At 40.5% G+C, this 19,956-nt stretch overlaps 2 protein-coding genes across 3 annotated transcripts in view; one reads left to right on the top strand and one right to left on the bottom strand.

Moving 5' to 3' along the window:
• Window positions 1-19,956, bottom strand: part of cops4 (COP9 constitutive photomorphogenic homolog subunit 4 (Arabidopsis)) — a 520,559-nt gene that overhangs the window by 9,664 nt on the left and 490,939 nt on the right. The window lies entirely within an intron of this gene.
• On the top strand, window positions 128-18,615 carry lin54 (lin-54 DREAM MuvB core complex component). 2 transcript variants are annotated; one of them, XM_050053449.1, is made up of 16 exons: window positions 128-244; window positions 3,337-4,112; window positions 5,537-5,648; window positions 5,802-5,932; window positions 7,548-7,703; window positions 8,041-8,242; window positions 8,329-8,402; window positions 8,488-8,682; window positions 8,771-8,862; window positions 10,808-10,879; window positions 11,804-11,906; window positions 11,995-12,132; window positions 12,248-12,450; window positions 14,189-17,859; window positions 18,238-18,281; window positions 18,485-18,615. In XM_050053449.1, the coding sequence occupies exons 2-14, from the start codon at window positions 3,357-3,359 to the stop codon at window positions 14,388-14,390; spliced, it is 2,436 nt and encodes an 811-aa protein (XP_049909406.1). In that variant the 5' UTR covers window positions 128-244; window positions 3,337-3,356; the 3' UTR covers window positions 14,391-17,859; window positions 18,238-18,281; window positions 18,485-18,615. The 2 variants fall into 2 exon arrangements, with proteins under 2 accessions (XP_049909406.1, XP_049909405.1); XM_050053448.1 differs by lacking the exon at window positions 128-244 and adding an exon at window positions 1,012-1,681.

Here is a 19,956-nt window from a genome sequence, read left to right as displayed (position 1 = left end):
TTCTACCTATTTTATAATTGGCAAAATTGTGTTTTTAATGTTTTTATTCCAACAGATAAAACATCATTCTGTTGGTAAAGGTGTTCTGCGCCTTTAAGAATGACGTCACGGTGACGTATGGCACGGAGGGCGTGGTCGACTTGTGAAATGTCAGGGAGGAATGGCGCTCGGCGCGGTATTTTGAACAATCGCCTTTTCCTTTCCTCGTTTTATCTGGAAACGTCGCCCAACGTAAAAATCTCCGGTAAGCGTGTCTGTGTGTTGACCCACTCCACGTCCCGCTACACTTCACCCGGCAGGAAGCCGCTCACTCTGAACACTGTGTACTAATGTTGAGATATAATGTTGTGCTAGCTAGCTTAGGTTAGCAGGCTCAGCAAGTTTGCTAGTACAGTTGTCCTGCCCGCTGGGCTGTCTGTCTAGATGAGGCTGATGATGAAGATGATAGCGATGGTTGGGCACCAGTGTAGAGCACAGAAACCAAGATATAACCTTGAACTAATCTATTACAGTGTTGTGTTAGCTGAGGGAAAGTTTAGTGTGTACTATGAGACAGTTTAGAGCTAAATTGGTGCTAATATGACGCCAACTTAATGCGTCCGCAGATGAAAAGTAAAAGCTAAGTTAGCTGAACACGCGTATTGAAAGTTGTTTTAATCTGGTGGCAAAGCGATTCATGCACTTTAATTGTTCCTGTAAGCTGTCAGAAATCATAACAGCACATAATAGCTGTTACCTTTGCTGCTAGCTGGTTATGTAGCATTTAATTAGCTTTAAACCTCATATTGTATCTGACGTTTGTTTGGTTTAGAGACGGATCTTGATAGTGTGTCTTCACTGATTCAAAACAGGACTACAGTATGTCATTAATAACAGGTTAGGCCACGCTAACTTGACTCACAGCCCCAAAGCACAGGCTACACATGCCGGTATGTGGATCTATAGGTGCAGTTATATTAAGTGCATTGTTGGACCTAAAATGTCCTGATCCATATGGATGTCTCAAGTGACAGCAGGAATTACTGAAGGCTAGCATTGTTTACGTTGTCAGAGTCTGCAGATAAAAGAGTTAGTTACTTGCTAATAGCTCACAGTCACCAGCAAGTGTGATCCTCAGCTCTGATGTGTGTTAGCTGATGTGTTTTGTTGTGTGTGGGTGTCTGCGCTGGATGTAAATAATATTAAATGCATCCCCTCCTTATCAGTAGCTCAGTGTTAGCCGGGGAGCTAACAGAGTTGATGACGAGGTAAAAATGGCGGATCTTTCGAAATCCAACCCCGGCCTGAAATAGTAACGCAGCCAGCAAGCAGCTTGTCGCTTTTTGCTCAGTCTTTGCCCCAGATGGGACCACTGCTCCGGGTCTGCATACACAGACGAGTCCAGCTCAGGAGGGTTTGTCTCGGTCGCTTACATGGAAAGAATCAGAGCAGTTAGCTGTGTGTGTGTGAGTGTGTGTGTGTGTGTGTGTGTGTGTGTGTGTGTGTGTGTGTGGTGGGTAGGGTTCATATGTGCGTTTCGGTGGATTAATGTTGGGAGTGGAGTGCTGCAGGACAAAGATCCGCCTGAGATGATCGCTGCGGCCTAGCTAACCCAGCATCAGCTGTCAGGCCGTGTCAAACGTGACTCGTGTGCACCCCTCCATTGATTAAACCTCACGTGATTACTGAAACTAATACACAGGTATCTGCATAAAGTTAGCAAACCGGGTGTTTTTTTTTTGCTGTGAATGTGGCTAACTCGCTAGCTTTACCTGCCCTGCATGTTTGTTTATTTTCTTGCAAAGCATTTTGTAAACAGACTGCACTGTTGTCCAGTGATGCATTTCTGTTAGTGATGTAGAACAATACACCAGAAATTAATAGTATGTATTTTTGAATTGTACATCTTGTTTATTGCAGTTGAATGCAACAACTATGAGTAAATGATTGAAATATAATTATAGCTGTTTATCCTGCGATACAAAATGGGAAGAGTGCAAATATGAAAGTATAGGTTAGGGATACTCAACTTGCTTTTGGAAAATGATAGGAGACCAGGGGTCAGTTAATAACAAAACGTTTATAATATTTATCAGGTAAAATGAATAAAGGAGGCAAAGCTAGACGCAGCATCCCTGCACAGGGGTGTTTGTAGGATTGGAGGACATTCGCGTCTCATCCCAGACCTCTCTTAGGGGGTCTGTGGGATCCTCCTGGCTTTTTTTATTTATTTGTTTTTGTTTTTTTAAGCAAGCTCTATTCTGATTTTTGTTTCATGCTTTCTTGCACCTTTTACATTCAACATACTAAAAAAATGGCTGTGTGGATTAATTCGTTTTAATTGTGAATAGAAAAATGGTCAGCAGGTGTAAATTGAGTACCACTGGTCTAAGATAAACAATAAGGTGCAAATTCAAAATGTATACAATGCCAGAATCAGATGATTCAGGTCTGGTTAGGATCACTCTAGGTGGGATTGCATATATACATGTATATATACACATACATATGAATGTACAGTAGGTAGATTAATCAACACATTGTCTGCAGGGTTCCCACAGTAATGGAGAACATGAAAAAGTCATTGAATTTTGTTGTGTATAATGAAATTAATAAAGTAAGAAACTATAAATAATCTTCCGTATACAACCTTCCACTTAGTGTGAAATAACAGCAAATTAATTTTCCTTAGCTGTCAACATAATGTCGCTTTAAAATGCATCAATGAGTGACGATGTTTTGTTCACCATCGCCTTCATATTTTCATATTTACAGTAATTTTCTCCCTGGGTTTGTCTCTCCCTTCCCGTATGCCAGCTAGCTCGAATTATGTTTAAATAGAGTTTGAATTGGAGGGGATTGAAAAACTCTGGGCAAGTGGGGCAAGGAAAAAAAATCTTTATTATTGGTCCTTGAAAAGTCATGGGAAAGTTTGAACCCCGTGTCTGTGATATGTTGTGTGCATTTTAATGTAGCTTTAATATGCATCAGTTTGTGACACTGACATTTTCTCCTGTATACCAGCTAGCTGTAATTATGTTTAAATAGAGCTTGGATCTGATATGATTAAAAAATGCCGGACAAGTCAGGCAAGAAAAAAATCTTTATTATGGGTCCTTGAAAAGGCATGGAAAAGTTTGGAAATGTTGTCCATGAAAATGTATGAGAACCCTGTGTCTGTGATGTATGTTGTGTGCATCAGGCATCATGGTGCATTTAGTTCAGTTAGCGCATATTTTTCTGAAATCTGGTTAAAATATTTTCACCTAACTGATTAAAAATAATTAACATTTTTAAAAGCTACGAATTATATGTGCATGTCTTTGACTAACTGCATTATTCTTTTGGGATTAACAGAGAGCTGAGACTTTGCAAGCATGGATGTGGTGTCACCAGAGCTCAACAGCCTCCTTCCTGATGAGATCATGGACACTGAGGCGATAGAGGACATCCCTCAGTCCCAACCCGACGGCACCACGGTCCAGTCAGAGCCCAGCGATGACGCACCGGTCCCGATGGAGACGGATACACCCATAGCTGCAGAAAACCTGAGCCTCTGTGCAGATGCCACTTCAACAGAACACACTCAGGCTCTCACCACCTCCACCACCTCAGATTCCACGCTCAGCATCAGCTCCGGAAGTCAGCTTCCTATCTCAATTTCCAGCACGTCTGCATCCCTTCTTACCCTCAAACCAGCCCTGGCTACTTCCATAGCCACCACGAAAACGACAGACAGTTTGACTGGGACTAGTATCTCCACAAGTGGGTTACAGAAGCTCACGGCTCCGTTTACCATCTCTGCTGCAAACCACCAGATCATTCTCAACAAGGTGGCCTCATCTCAAGCCACAGAGGCGGCGAAGGCTGCAGGTACTCAGCCCCAGGTCATCAAGCAGGAAGGACAAAAACTTTTGGTGACAGCAATAGGAAAGTCAGGGCAGCCCATAGTGCTGCAGTTGCCCCACACAGGCAGCAAGGCTGGCGTTTCACAGACTTCAGGAGATGCCAAATCTCAAGCGCCGCAGTTTAAAGTGGTGACTATTGGAGGGAGGTCGGAGCTGAAGCCGGTGGCCGGGAGTGCTGGCAACCAGCTGACCACATTACAGGCCCAGCAGCTGAAGACCGTACAGGTAACACTGATTTGTGCTGTCATGCAATATTTATTCACATTGATGTTGATATTATTTGACAATTTAATATCATAAGCATTTTATAGTTTGCCACATTTTATACTCATGTTAGTGTTCTTCGCTGTGTGATTACCTCATACAACAGAACATGCGTGTTTATATCATGTCAGTCCGCAGTAAAGGGTTACTGTAGGTCACTGATGCACATCAATATCTAGTGTGAACAGCCACGGACATTCACCTTAGTACACAGTAAAGGGTTACTATAGGTTATTGATGCACATTAAGATCTAACAGTCATGAGGACCTGCTTCACTTCTTTACGTCTTTATTAAACCTTGCTTTAGGCCCTGATCACACAGAAAGTGTTTTAGCTACCGTAGATAGACAGCAGGTTGTCAAACTGCCCCAGAGTCATCCTAAAATATGCCTGTAAACGTCCATGATGGAGGAGAAGCTCCTGGACCAACTGGTGGTACTCCCCATGATCCAGCCTCTTTTTTAGGGTCTCATGTACCCACACAGATCTCTGTTTATCTGCTGACAGCCTCTCACCCTCAACCAGAGCTACAGACAGTACCCTCTGCCTCAACATGGCAGTAACTACACACTGATTACTGTGAAATGCATAAAATGATAAACGGTAGATTGATTATTCGGGAAGGTTAGTGTAGTGACCCCTCATAGCATGTCTGGTGAGGTATGAGAGTGTGTCAGAGCTAACTTTGAGCTTACTATACGAACAATTGTGGATTTTCAGTTTGGTAATGTTCCTAACAAAAGACAGAAGTGCCTCTAAAGTCTGTTATGGATGTCGTTTAGATTGACTGTTGGTGTATATTGAAGGGCAGGCCAAGCTGCTCTGTTGTGAACCCGCTGTAGCTTCCCTAGATTTGTCTCTGTGGCTCCTGACCAAACCAACCATGTGAATGTTGACTATCTTGTGTTTACCTGTCTCTTTTGTGTGTACTAGGAGAGCAATAAGTCAGATTGGTTAACAATTAACTACCTTTTTGTTTACATTTTTTAATCATGGAATTATGTCATGAGCTGCAGAGTCAGAGTTTTTCAGAGGATGGTGAGCTCGCTTGAATAAAACACAAATGATCTATAGTTTGATGCACCCATGTACAGTGCTGTACACATGGTAAACAAAAACTGGTCAGTTAAATTCAGAATTATGAAGATAAAGCAATGATATAGATTTTGTCAGAGCATAAACCTGAGAAAATCAAACATGAAATAAAGCTAACAATAATCTTTTAATATTAAGTACTACATTGTGACCTGTGCTGAGGCTTTTCTGTTACTGAAGACTTTTATCTGTTGTGACAGAAGTTTGCTTAAAACCTAAAAACAGTAGATGTATGCGCTCTTTAAGTTGTGAATGTGTGAACACCAACTCTTACTGAATATCTCCACAGATTGCTAAGAAGACACCAGTGTCCTCAGCCGCACCAATCAAGTTCATCATCACAAAAACCGTGAACAGCAAAGGTCTCAGTCCTCAGACGTCAGTGTCTCCTGTTATTGCAGGTACGTCTATTTGCATCTCTGTAGTGTCATTATTGTTCACTGCTGATATTTTTGTTGGTTACGTTGAGACTACACATTTTATAAAATGTTTTAAACTCAGTTTCAGGTTTAACGAAGCCATATTTTCTGAAATCTTGTGCTGTGTGTTCATAGGGCGGGTCCTGACACAGAATTCCCCGGGGATGCCTCCGAGGACCATCAACCTCTCTGAGTCCCACAGCACAACAATACAAAGTATTCCCGGCAAAAAGATCGCTATATCACCCCTCAAGACTCCCAGCAAGGTAAATCCTACACACTGCTCCTCATTTACCAAACAAGGGATTATAATTATGTCAGTGAAGTCTTTCCCTCTTTTTTAAGTTTAATTAAATTAAAGCTGCAGGTGCATAGAAATACCATCACTGCCATTTTCAACTCAAAATATTTAGACTTGTAAAACTAGAATGTGGAAGCTCGTACACACCTTCAAAAACTTTTAGAGAGGTGCGCAGGAGGAAACTATCCATTAAGGCTGCAACTAACGATTATTTTCATTGTCGACTAATCTGTTGATTATTTCTTAGATTAGTCGACTAATCATTTTATCGAAAAATGTGTTAAAATGTTGTTAAATGTCGGTCTGTCATCTAATGTCTTGTTTCGTACTCACGCCAAAGGGTTTTAGTTCACCGTCACGGGAGAGTGTGTAAAGCTGCCAATATCTGAACGTAAGAAGCTTCAATAAGAGTATTTGGGCACTTTTATAGTACTTTTCTGTGAGAAATGACTCAAACCGATTAGTCGACTACTAAAATAGTCACCGATTATTTTAATAGTCGATTAGTCTATATTGATGCAGTTATTGCCAAAAGTGATCATATTTGATGGTGGGAGGTGCCTTCTTACAGGATAAACACAGCATCCGCTTCATTTCAGTGTGCTGTTGCACTGCTTAACATGTCACTGCGAGTGCTGGGAAAGTTTAACAGGAGTGTAATGTGTCAGCCAGCGGCAGCAGCTATGTGATTGTCAGACAAAACAAACAACAATATCAGCCTACAGGTCAGAAGCCATGTTAGTGGCAATGGCGTTCACAATTTGATTCAATGTAAGTCTGAATGACATTCATCGGTTCTCTGTCTTATCAATCTCCCTTGACTTGTTTGTGGTTGTATGAGCCATGTGGTCGTGGTGATGTATATGCTGCTCCTGCCACTCAAACTTTGGCGGCAGATCTGGCTCATCTGCCGGCTGCAATACGCATCAAATGGAGAGAGTGGACAGACAGAGTCCACCTACTCGGCGCACTGCTGGCGTATGCCGGCAGGTAATGGTGCAGACCCACACACACAGACTGGGACTGATTGCGATGTCAGCTCACGGTCTCTGATTGGCCTCAGCTGAGTAGACGTTATCTGTATGCTTCGATATGCTCTTTCTTCTTTTACTGATGAAGGTCTGATGACTGAAATGTTGTTTGCTTAATAAAGTTTATTGCAATAGGACATTTTAATTTGTAGCAGGTGAAGCACAGGTGCCATGAATAACCTTAACGATGTTCCTTAAAGTGTGTCTGTCAGTCAGTATGCACAACACCAGAGCCGTGCAGCAGACACACCTACATGCAGTACAGCCATCATTAATGTTATGATATCCACCTGTGTTTGCCAAGTCAGAATATCCTCTGTGACAAAGGTCTGTTGTTCTTAAGGCTACATTTCAGTAGTCTTTTCATTCAGGTTCTGCAGCACATGAAGCATTCATACTTTATTGTTTGAGAACTATATTGGCCTCCAGCTTCATGTGTTACACTGATATGTTTGGGCCGAACATTAATATCATGTGAGAATATTAAAATATCTATCAGGTCAGTAGCTGGACTGATCATGCTTCGCTCTCCTTGTCTGTCCCTGCCAGGTGACTGTGGTGTCTGTGGCTTCCCCGACCTCCAGCGCCTCCCAGAAGTCAGTGACGCTCCCTGTCAATGTAGCACTTGGCCAGCAGATCCTCACAGTCCAACAGTCCACGTCTGCATCTCCAGTCAAGGTGGCCACCAGCCAGACCACGACGCAGGTAAGATCAGAGCACAGAGGTGGTTTATTGTCAGCTGGAGTAAGACGTGTCTGCTCTGGACTAGAAACAGATGACAGTGAAGTGTGTGGGGACGCTTAAAGGAGTGTTTCGTAGTATAAAGGTGCAGATACTTTTGAAATTGGTACTTTCTGCAGCGCTGACACAGCACTGTAGAGATAGGTCAGGCTAAGTGAGACTAGGTTTGACTTATCTGTAAATCTGTCACAACATACTTGAAGTTTAAGGTTTAACTTGACTCCTGCTGTCGTTGATTTTCCTGCAAAGTTTCGTCATTTATGCCTAAAGCTTTGTCTGCTGTTGTATCTGAATCTTTCAGAGTATCAAACCGGTGCAGTCTGTGGCCGTGGGAGGCGTCAGTGGCTCCCAGTTCAAGACCATCATCCCGCTGGCCACCCAGCCAAATGTGCAGCAGATTCAGGTTCCAGGTAGCAGGTTCCACTACGTCCGCCTCGTCACAGCAACCACAGCGAGCAGCTCGACGCAGCCCAGCGGTCCCAGCACCAGCTCCATACAGACAGGTGACCTTTTTATAGCTGTGTAACAAACCCAGGTGACACCAGTGGGAGCTTTTCTGTGGCAGCTTACTCTTCTTAATGTCTCACAGCTAAACCCATGGTGGTGAGCACAGGAGCAGTCAGGATGTCTGTCCCCATCGTCCCAGCACAGACCATCAAGCAGGTAACTTTCCGTAAATCTTTATTCAAACTGAGCTTTCACTGTGAAGTGTCTCCTGAGCTGCATTCACGGATCGTGTTCCCTGCAGATGGCACCGAAGCCCTTGACATCAGCAGCCGTAGTAACCACCACACAGACCCAGCAACGCCTGATCATGCCTGCCACCCCGCTACCCCAGATCCAGCCCAACTTCACCAGCCTCCCTCCAGGCACCGTTCTGGCTCCAGCTCCAGGAGGCGGGAACGTGGGCTACGCCGTCGTGCCAGCACAATATGTCACACAGGTGAGTGGTGTTTTTGATGTGGTGTGTTTTAAAGGTCTTTGGTATCCATAATGAGCGTCCTCTGATGTGTTGCCTGCTTCTCCTGTAGCTCCAGCAGACGCCGTTTGTGACCCTCGCCAGCAGCTCTGGTTTCCCGGCGTCCACTGGGGTCCAGACTCAGGCCAAACTGCCACTCAATGGGTAAGGAGGGACGTAAATGCAGTTCTTATGGGATCATGTGGGACAGAGCAACTAAACCATTTATCTTAAAAACTGTTTGCAGGGTTCCCGCGGATCCTTAAAAAGTTTTAAAAGGCATTGAATTCATTAATCTACATAAGGCCTTAACTGGCATTAAAATGTCTTAAATCAATCTTTCAAAAGTCTTAAAAATGTTAACACGTGGTAAGTAGGATTTTATGATTGTAATTAGTCTAAACTATTATACTAAAAATAATAGGTAACATTTATTTTTTAAAAATAATTTGCCAGTGATGTGTTTGCGGCCGTGACTCTCAGAGCAGATGCACGTCGTTCATGTAGCAGTCGGACCACGTGGGAAAGTGTAAATTTAATGAAAATTGGCTGTCCAACAAAGATGTTTCTGGATGGCTGAAACCGGTACCAGGCAATTTATACGAGGCACGGTGTATTTTGTGCAAGAAATGTTTCAAACTCGGCACGATGGGAATCAAGGCAGTGGAGTCCCTCATGCACAGCACCAAACACAAAGCCTCAAAATCAAACTGTCAGCAAACACCAGGTATTTCACGGTTCTGTTCTACTCTCATCTCTACTGTGCCTCCACCCCCATCTCTGATATCAACAACCGGGACAGCAGCACCAAATCTCCGGACAATAGGCTCGTTCGAGATGAACTGTGCCTCGTCTGGAAACAATGGAAAGTAGACGAGAGCAGGCGGCGGCAGCGGGGGGCGGTAACAAAAACCCGCAGTGAAGTCGGACAGTTTCCCGACAGTTTCCAGCAGCCTTCAGTCCGTAGGCTACAGGAAGTCACAGACACACTCACATCCTGTCTGGAATGATGTCAGTTCATTAAAAAAGGGATCAGACTCATGTATCAGTTTGTTCTCAGTCTCCAGTTGTTTTAATTATGATAGATTAAGTTATTAAAATGCTTTACAGGTGATCTGTAGTTTATGTTCATGGTTTATCCTCCATTTGACATGAACTCTCCTGTAAATCAGCATCATATCAGTTTGACCTGTCCCCTCAACTACACAGGCTGAATAAACAGTGCTTGACTATAAGGTTCATATTTTCAGATGAAAAAAAATCCAGGGCATGAATGTATTTAGTCTCTGACGACTAAACTTCACCATCAGTCACACAGCATGTTTTCTGTTCACAGAATAAACCTTCAAATCAGACAAATACAATCTTAATCTCTAAAATTCAACAAAAATGAAAAGTTTATCTAAAAAGTCATATTGTTGAGTCAACATCTGAACCAATCAGCTGTTAGATCAGGTGAGAGCTGCAGTTGCTCTCCACCGACTGCACCGCCTGGCTCTAAAAACTGCAGCCGCCTCGCTCTCGCGGTTTTATTGCCGTCCACTTTTGTAATACGTCAGAGCAAGTCGGGATGAAGTCGGACACAAAACTAACCGGCATGCATTGTGCGCCGATCGCCGGTGATCGAATCTGCGCAGGCCTGGCTCATCTCGAATGAACCTAGTGTTCAGGTGCACACCTATGCTAAAAGCAAAGGTACTGTGGTGTCTGAACACCGTGACAAAACACCAATCATACAAATCAAATGAGGGAGTTGGAGATTTATTCATTTATTTCATTTGTGTTGATTGTGTCGTTGGTCTTAAATTTCATTTCAAGTGGCATTAAAAAAGTCTTAAAGTCTTAAATTTAACTTGCCTTAAGCTGTAGGAACCCTGTGTTTGATTGTTTTGTTTTCTTCAAAATAGAATAAAAATGTAGTGTGGGCTAAAATAGGAATTTGGGCTTAATGGAAACGTTTTCTTATCTACTTGAAAAACCTTTGTAAACTACATTCTGTGACTTAAGTTTATTTTAAAAATGAAGACCATAGAACTAACTAAGCTACACTAATGGACTGATTTGATTTTAAATAAAGTAACTAATATTATTCAATGGCGTTCATTCACAGCTTGTCAACAGCAGAGACGACCTCAAGGCCGAGGAAACCATGTAACTGCACCAAGTCACAGTGTCTCAAACTGTAAGTACGACTGTCTCTCAGACCTGTTTACTATTGTCTTTTCAGGTGTTGTGTTTGTTTGCCAAGACTGTATGTGTTGCTGTGTTAAATATGGAGGATGGAAAATGTTAAGTATCATGCAAAAATAAATATGGGCATAAATAAATGCTGAAATAAATAAGGTTTTAAAAGGGGATAAATAAATATCTGCCATGCGTGTTTGGATCAGCAGACTTGAAACAGCTCCTGCTATAGACAGAGGGTAGGACCCTCCTACCTCATCAACAAAAATAAATAAATAAATGAATAAATATAGTTGTAAAAAAAAATGTAGAAAGGAATTTAAGATATTTGTGTCCTGTTTAATTATCTAGTTTTATTTATTTATTTCCATATTTCAGCATTCAGTTTTTCATTTATTTATTTCCGTATTTATTTGTTACAGTATTTTTTAATACATTTATTTATTCTCTTATTTATTTATTTCTGTATTTTTTAATTTCTTTTTCTGTTTTTTATACATTTATTTTTGTATTTTATCTTTTTATTTCTCTATTTTATAGATTTTTTTTATTTTTGTATTTATTTAAACCTATTTTTATTTATATATTTTTTCATTTATTTATATCCATATTTATTTATGTATTCCTGTATTTCTTTATTTCAGTTTTTTTTGTGTATTTATTTTTGTATTTTATACTTTTTAAAAAAAAAATTATTCCTGTATTTATTTGTACATGTATTTATTCCTATGTTTATTTATTTTTGTATTCATACATTTATTTATTTATTTATTGATAGCATCATTTTTCATCCTCCATAATTAATTGCTGATGGAAAAAATGTTAACAAGAAATGTTGGTCTACTTCAGTTTGTGTTTTGGTACCACTGTATGTTCTTATTCCGACTGTTTGACTAAGCAGAGCTCTGTTTTTCTTCCCCAGATACTGTGACTGCTTTGCAAACGGAGAGTTCTGTAATAATTGTAACTGCAATAACTGCTTCAATAACCTGGAGCATGAAACAGAACGTCTCAAAGCTATAAAGGTAAAGTCAGGAGTTTGTCAGATGTGTTAGTGGACCGAGTGTCCGTCCTGTCAAACAGATGAATGAAGGTGAAAATGTGTTTTCACAGACGTGTCTGGACCGGAACCCGGAGGCCTTCAAACCTAAAATCGGTAAAGGCAAAGAGGGCGAGTCGGACCGTCGACACAGCAAAGGCTGCAACTGCAAACGCTCAGGCTGCCTGAAGAACTACTGCGAGTGTTACGAGGTGGGTCTGCCCTCGCCGCAGCGTTCGCAGGAGCTGTTTTAATGTAACTGTGAAACCCTTGTTTTGTTTGTGGCTCTCTAACTGTTGTTTATGTTTCCTTTGTTTCACCTCGAAGGCGAAGATCATGTGCTCGTCCATCTGTAAGTGCATCGGCTGCAAGAACTTTGAGGAGAGTCCAGAGAGGAAGACGCTGATGCACTTGGCAGACGCAGCAGAAGTGAGAGTACAGCAGCAAACTGCAGCGAAGACCAAGCTGTCGTCACAGATCTCAGACCTGCTCATGAGGACGACGCCCGTTATTTCAAGTGGAGGCGGGAGGTACTGTGACACTTATCTCAATTACAACAAGTTACAGGAGCAGCTGAGGAACAATTACATGATTGTTATTGGGGTTATAACTCAGAGTCCTTTGATGAATTCTGAGTTTAGTCTGTGTGCAACAGTGTTAATGCTGTTAACAAAAACTATGATTAAATATGTTCGGCAGCGACCTTTTTTTCTATGATTGTGACGACACGGCACCGTCATTAAATGCAATCTATAACTGTTAACGAAAAACGACAAGACTTAAATGTAATTTACATTAATATCTTTGACAAAGAAGAAGACACAAATAATTTTTTGTGGGTTGTTTTTTCCTCTCCCAGTGCTGCAGTTCTTTGTCTTGTGCTGCATATCATGACTACAGCAGCAACGCACCATGAGCTCAGTCGAAAGAACTTGGAGGAACGTACATAAGTTAAAGTTAAGAGTGACAAAAACAGGGCTTAGTAGAAATAAACAGGATGATGTTTGGGTCCATTTTGTTAAAATGAGGCTCCGAAAATAAATCAAACCAATGCACTGCTTTTTTAGAAGCTGCATTTTTACGGCCCAGACACATGTCGCGTTTTTGTGCCCTCAAATCCATTGTGAGGCCATGCTATAAAGCCAGAGGTATGCCAAAGTGGTGCACACGTGTTCCCAAGCGCCTGTTTTTAAGGGCGCGGCAGCTGTACCCTGAGGTACGCAGCAATGTGTAATGCATTCCATGCGACATGGAAAAACCAGTGGTTAGCATTGCTGTTTCACAGAAAGTGGGTTCCTGGTTTGAACCTGGGGTGGGGGAGCCCTTAGGCACGGGGTTCTCCAGGTACTCCGGTTTCCTCCCACAGTCCAAAGACATGCAGGTTAATTGGTGACTCTAAATTGAACACAGCAATCACACTCAGGTGTGCACCAAAACAACCAGACTGAGACCTTCTTGAAGAGGTGGTCTCAGTCCGGTTCCAAAGGAACTCTGGTGCGGTTGGTTTGTGGTGAGAAGGTGTTCCGACCTGGATGTGAAGCAACTGCAGTCACATGACACATTGTTTGGGTTAAACATGAGCATGTTACAGTCCTGGAGGATTATTAATGTGCACCTCCTCCTGTACTGCCTTAATATGCACATTCAGCACATCCAATGCATCAAAACATTGTTTTCTAGTTGGAGCCGCGCCTCGTTTTCAAACTGTATGGTTTGACTAAAATGAACAATGACAGCAATATAGTCCACGATGAGCAGCGCTAAAATCAACCTGCGTAGTTGTCCCTCCATTGTGACATTAGAAAGTGTCACATTTATCTTGCAAGTGTACTCTTCTTCAACGTTTGCTTTACTTCCTGGATTTTTCCCACATGGAAATTCTGACCAATCAAGAGCAGCTTTCTCACACAAGGCATTTGATCTGGTCCGCTTGTAAATGCTGCCGTGAGAACATGAACCAACTCTAGGCAGTTATACAACTTTGGAACAACATGAGTCCCTGATTCAAAGGAGACCACTCTAGGGCTGACAGCAGCCTGAGATTAGACTAAAATGTCCGGACTTTTAGTCAACCAAACCTTGACTTACAGAAACAGGATGAGGTTGACTTAATATGATTATAAACTGAGGACATTTGACACAGGCCTAAGACTAAAAAATATTGGAGACAAATTTAACACTAAATGACTAACATCTGATTGAGGGCCCGCTGATGACATGAAGGATGATGTGTTTTCTAACTTGTCTCTCTTTTCCTGTCCCCTGCAGGCTGCCGTACACGTTTGTCACAAAGGAGGTGCTTGAAGCGACGTGCGAGTGTCTGCTGGAACAGGCCAAAAAGGCCGAACAGACTCACCAGCCTCAGGTGGAAGCAGAGAGGATGATCCTGGAGGAGTTCGGACACTGCCTCATGAGGATAATCAGCTCGGCGGGGAAAGCCAAAGCAGACTGTGCCTCCATCAACTGCTAGGCCGAGCTCTCTGGCTCCCTCCACCCTCTAACCTGAACCCAGCTGCGGGGGCCGAGAGGCATGGATTACTCTGCACTCTGTCTCGGACCCCCGGGGTTTCTCTCCTGCAGGGAAACAGGTTGTCTCCCTCGACAAAAGGCAGAACAATGGCCTGAAAGTAGACTCCCCTGCCTGGGGAAAGCTAAGACCAGCTGGGATAATAAACATGGAACAGACGTTTGCAAACTGAAGGACAAATGGACAGAGCACGACGCCTCTGGTGGACTTTAGAGCTGTTCTCACATTTGTTCACCTGGCTGCGATGGACAGAAATGACTCTGAGCTGAGCGCTGAACAGGGATTTTAACATTTCTTCACTTTACTTTCCCTCCAAGGGCCCCATGAAATCTGTTCTCCAACTTTTGTTCTTCCATTTTATTCTGTTCCCTTTTGTTCTTTCTCCCTTTTTGACAAAGCAATGGCTGTAATTTTTATGTAATCATCTGTGCTTACGGTAGACAAACAGAACGTGTATCTTTTGATATTTATTTTGACAAGTATTTGTAATCATTGTGAGCGCTAATAACTGTGTGGCTTATAGTGCTGCAAACTGTTAATTATTATTAACCAACGCTAGGCTAAATTGTTTCAATGAAAAATGAGTAGAGGCAAATTTAGGTTCACACCTAAAAGCAAATTAATTGTAAGATGAATGCAAACACATAATGCATTATGCGCGCGCACACACACACACACACACACACACACACACACACACACACACACACAGCACTGCTCAGAGTAGGTGGAACACGGCTGGTTGGGCGGAGGTCGACGTTTCCTCTGGTGCTGTTTTGTTATCAGTCACATGCTTACTGTACATTAAAACACCATGAATGGAAAAACAACTGAGACCAACGCGACTCGTTAAGTGATGTTCCTGAGTAGATGAGAGCAGGTTAACGTAACACAGATCTAATTATAGTTAAGTGATGTGTCCGAGGCTGGTGTGATGTCAGAGGGACACAAATGAAGCGCTAGTAAGGAAGCTAACGCACATTTTCACATCTTATAGCAGGAAGACACAGGAGTAAATAATAATGTTTACTTTGGCATGTTCAAACGTTGTATTGTTTGTTGTCTTCCTGGCATCACTTAAAGGTATGGTTTGGATTTTTTAAGTGGGGTTGTGTGAGGTACATATCCATAATTAGCGTATTGCCTACAGTAGATGGCGGTCAGCATGCCTCAAGCTGGGAGAAGCAGTCACAACAGAAGCTAAGCAATGTACTGATGTGGACGGGGGCAGCAGCAATACACATTTTAGCGACTTAAAAAAAAAATTCTAATATTTTCAAGGCTTTACCCTGCTGCTCAGACAGCCCTTTCCGACATGGAGTTCCTTCAGATCCTTCAAGTCTTAAAAGGAGTCACATTCATTAATCTTTAAGATGAGGTCTTAATTGGTTTTAAAGAGCCGACAGAAAATGCTGACGTTTTGTTTTGCTCCTTCACTGCGTCCTGAATGGATGGTCTAGTTCCACTTCTCTTTAACCCCTTAAAACCTGAGCAAATTGACTTGGTTTCTTTAAAAAACACAGGAAGGAGAAGACGATGAGCAATGAAAAAAGGAAATGACCCCAAAAAACCAGCAAGAAATAATTAAAGAGAAAATTAAAAATAAGAAAAAAATCTTTGTTTGATTTCATCTCTTTAAAAAAAAAAAAAAAAAAAAAAACAAGGAAATGACCCAGAAAAAGAGCTTAAGTATGTGATAATGAGAATTATAATATAGTTTTTTTTTAGGGAAAATTACAAACAAGAAATTAAAAAAAAAAGAGACTTAAAAACAAACACACAAGGAAATGACCCAGAAAAAGAGCTTAAATTATAATTTTAAATATGTAATAATGATAATTACAAACATAGTTTTTTCACAGCTTTTTTGTTGTTTTTCCCCTAGCTTTTAAAAACTAATTTTCTAAATCTATTATTTTTTTGCAATTTGTAAAACATTTCTTACCAAGTTGCCTTTTAGTATAGAGAAAATTAAAAACAAGAAAATTAGTAAAAGAAAAGACAGTTGAAAACAAACAAACAAATGACCTTGAAAAAGAGCTTAAAAATTATAATTCTGTAACATAATTTTAAATATGTAATAATGATAACTATAGATATAGTTTTCCCTCAGCTTTTTTTGTTTTGTTTTTTTCCCTTAGCTTTTATTTTTAAACAAGGTATTTTTATTGATAATTCAACAAGATGCACAGAGCATCAACAAACAAACAGCACCAATAAGGAGAGAAAACAACCCCACCCACCCATAAACAGAGAAAGCCTGACCAGCGAAAGGAAATAAGACAAAAACGAAAAATTAATTAATTAATGAAAAAGATTTTAAAATGTATTTACATAAAAGAAAAGGATGAAAAATAATTAAAAAAAAATATACTTTTTTTGGGGGGGGAGGGTCCTTAGCTTTTTAAAAATACTTTTCTAAATCTAAATTGCAACTTGTAAAACATTTCTCACCAAGTTGCCTTTATTCCCCATGTTCTTGGAAGAAATTACACCAGTTTGCTCAGGGTTCAAAGGTTTGAATACTCAAGAACGGCGCCTGAAAGCAGCACAAGAAAGATGATGTCGCTCCAGGTTTCAAAGGGTTAATGAAAAAAAATATCTTTGCTTACTCTAATCTCAGCAGCCATTTTATGTTAAATGAAGTATACTGTAACATTTGGTGGCATGACAACCCTAGTTCACTTTTAGATCAAAATTTGTAAATGTTTTGTATTTGAAAACAAACGAACTGTCTCTTTTCATCTCAAAGAACAAAATATAGTCTCAAATAAAACCCAAAAAGAAAAGGAAATGAATATTTCCACCAAAGATATCCTGACAGAGTCCTTTAAACCATTGTCAGCCATCAAAGTTGTATGAATGAGGCTTTATTTTTGGGTCACTGGTCAGCCTATAGGCCTGTTAGGAACTGCAATTTTGATTGAAATAAAAAAAATATTATACAGTAATTGAAAATATACATGTTACAAAATAATGCCAGTAATTAAGAGTCTTGGAGGCTTCATTAAATGTTTATAATGACAGGAGAAGGGTGCATGAATCCCCAGCCTTCCTCATAGTTAAGTAGAAGCAGCTCATCCCACCCAGTAGGTGGCGACAGCGCACACAGAGTCAAGCTTTCAATCAGAAGAGGAGGCAGATGAAGGAAGAAGAGGCTTGGAGAAGGTTGGTGCAGAATGAAGTAGCAGCACGCTGGACGTCTTCAGGAAAGTGCTTGAGACAGGAACATTTAAATTTCATGTACCAGTATTAAGAAGTGCACATTTGTGCATATTAAATAAATGTAGTCTGTATATGTAGCTAGCTAGGTCGCTCTTCTGTTTTTAGCATGATTCTGAAACGAGGTTTCGTCCAGTAACGTCAGCTGAAGTTGTATCTCTGCACATGGAGGTCCATGTCCGGTAATTAGGTGAGTAAATTATTAATTAAACCTGTTATAACACTGTTGTTGGTTATATAGTGTCGGAGACGGCACAATTAGATTGCTTAACGTGGTAAACCGACAACCGTGAGAGCACGTGGTAAAGAAAAGACAGCGCGTTCCAGAGTGTGACGGGCCACGCCAAACTCCTGTTAAAGATTAGGGTGTTTATTCTGAACTCACGTATAGACAAAGTTTCATTTGTTAAAATAACAAAACATGATCTCTCTCTGAAGTATAAGCAGTAGCTCTTTAATTCGGCATTCATCCTACAATCCTAACGCTTGTTTTTATGCAGTAATTCGGTGTACACATTTCACCACCTACAGGTTTGATGGTAAATGTCTTATGTGTCGTCTTTTACAGATCATCTGAAGAAAAGGGACTCCTCAGATGGACCTCAGATGCATGTATGTATTGCAGTGTGTTATATAATGAAGTGAATAGCCATCCCAATGATTATACCAATCACTACCCATCTGACCCATTCATATGTCTGGGGAAGATTATTCATGAACTTCTAAATGAGGGTTTCTGGCATTCACCTCCCAACTAAAGAAGTTGTGGTTGTGTGATTTTTCGTCTCATTTTAATATCTGCATTATTCTTTCAGGGTCGACCTGCTGAGGTGAAAGCGAGTTCAGGTGATTCTTGACACAACTGCTTCTACAAAGTGCACCTGACTGGTTTGTTTTGGCTTCTATTATAAATTATCATCATCAAATAAATACAAATTGTGAAGCAAAGTTGATGTGTGTGTCGTGTTTTGTTCAGGAGAGGGCTGGATATTTGTGGGGAACTAAAGTTAACAGCCCTTTCTTACATTTTGTACATTTAGCACCAGACTGTCCCTGTTTATTTCATGTGTATATCACATATCTATAGGCAGAAATCATCCTATTAATCCTTTCACATCATAGTTGGGTGGAAGTGGTGGGAAATTATTTTACACAATATGTACTTTGTTGTAGGTACAACACTGAGGTACTTTTACAGACCATCTCTATTTGATGCTTTTTTAAGCTTCATTTCATTTCAGAGGGAAATAATGTATTTTTTTACTTACTTCTTTTACATAACATTTGGAGTCACTGGTTACTTCTCAGGTTAGAGTCCAAAATATGTAAATCTGAGCAGCAGAAATTATTTTTTCTTTACCATTAATCATGTAATGGCCCCTCATATTTATCTGCTCTTTGGAGGGGTTTGACCCTTAGGTTGGGAACCAGTGGCCTAAGCTCCCAAACTGTATATAAAGTAGTTAAAACTGTGTCAACCAGCTCCAACAGTAAACTGTGGCTTTCACATTGTTGCATCAGCCTAAAGCTAGTGTAATGTTTTTCTGCAGATGAGTGGTTAACCATTTAAAATGTGCAGTACATTTTGCTTGTTGTTCTGTACTTTCACTGAAGCACAATTTTGATTTGAGGCTTTGACTTGTAAGAGAGCAATTTTTCTCTTGTATGGTGCTTTTACTCAGGTTGAGTATCTAAAACTTTCTTTTAAATGAATCATAAATATTCAGTATAAATGCAAGGTTTGTGTATGGATTTTTAATGAAAGGTAAATTACAAAAATACTGGGAAAAGTCAATCAAAAATGAAAAAAAAGTCATTAAAATCACTGAATCAAAACATGAAATATGATTACAAGGAATAAAATTAAAACAAATTAAATATAAGCAAAAAAATAAACTTATGGAGTATAAATTACAGAATAAAAGTACAACAAAATAGTAAAGAATACATGTGGTTATTTCAGACTATTTAGTAAAGCATCTTTTCTCAATATTTTATTATAGTTTTCAACACAAAACAACACACAATGGCCACAAGAACTAAACATCTGGCTTGGCCCCCTTCGACAAAATGTACAAAGCACACAGTATACTAGAAGAGGTGATTACAGACCATCCCCTATATACTGTTCAGCTTCTATGTATGCATATGTAGTGTATATGGAAACACTCAGTCTCATTACAGTAGACACTGATGCAACAACTTAACATCTGAGGAAAAGAAAGGAAAATAAATACCAATTAAAAGAAATGGCCTGAAAGAATATAACAATAAATAATTTATAATT

Source organism: Epinephelus moara, chromosome 9 (assembly GCF_006386435.1).
Source record: "Epinephelus moara isolate mb chromosome 9, YSFRI_EMoa_1.0, whole genome shotgun sequence".
In the NCBI taxonomy this organism is placed as follows: Eukaryota; Metazoa; Chordata; class Actinopteri; order Perciformes; family Serranidae; genus Epinephelus; species Epinephelus moara.
Note: the sequence above shows the minus strand (reverse complement) of the source record. Positions and strands in the feature narration are given on the sequence as shown.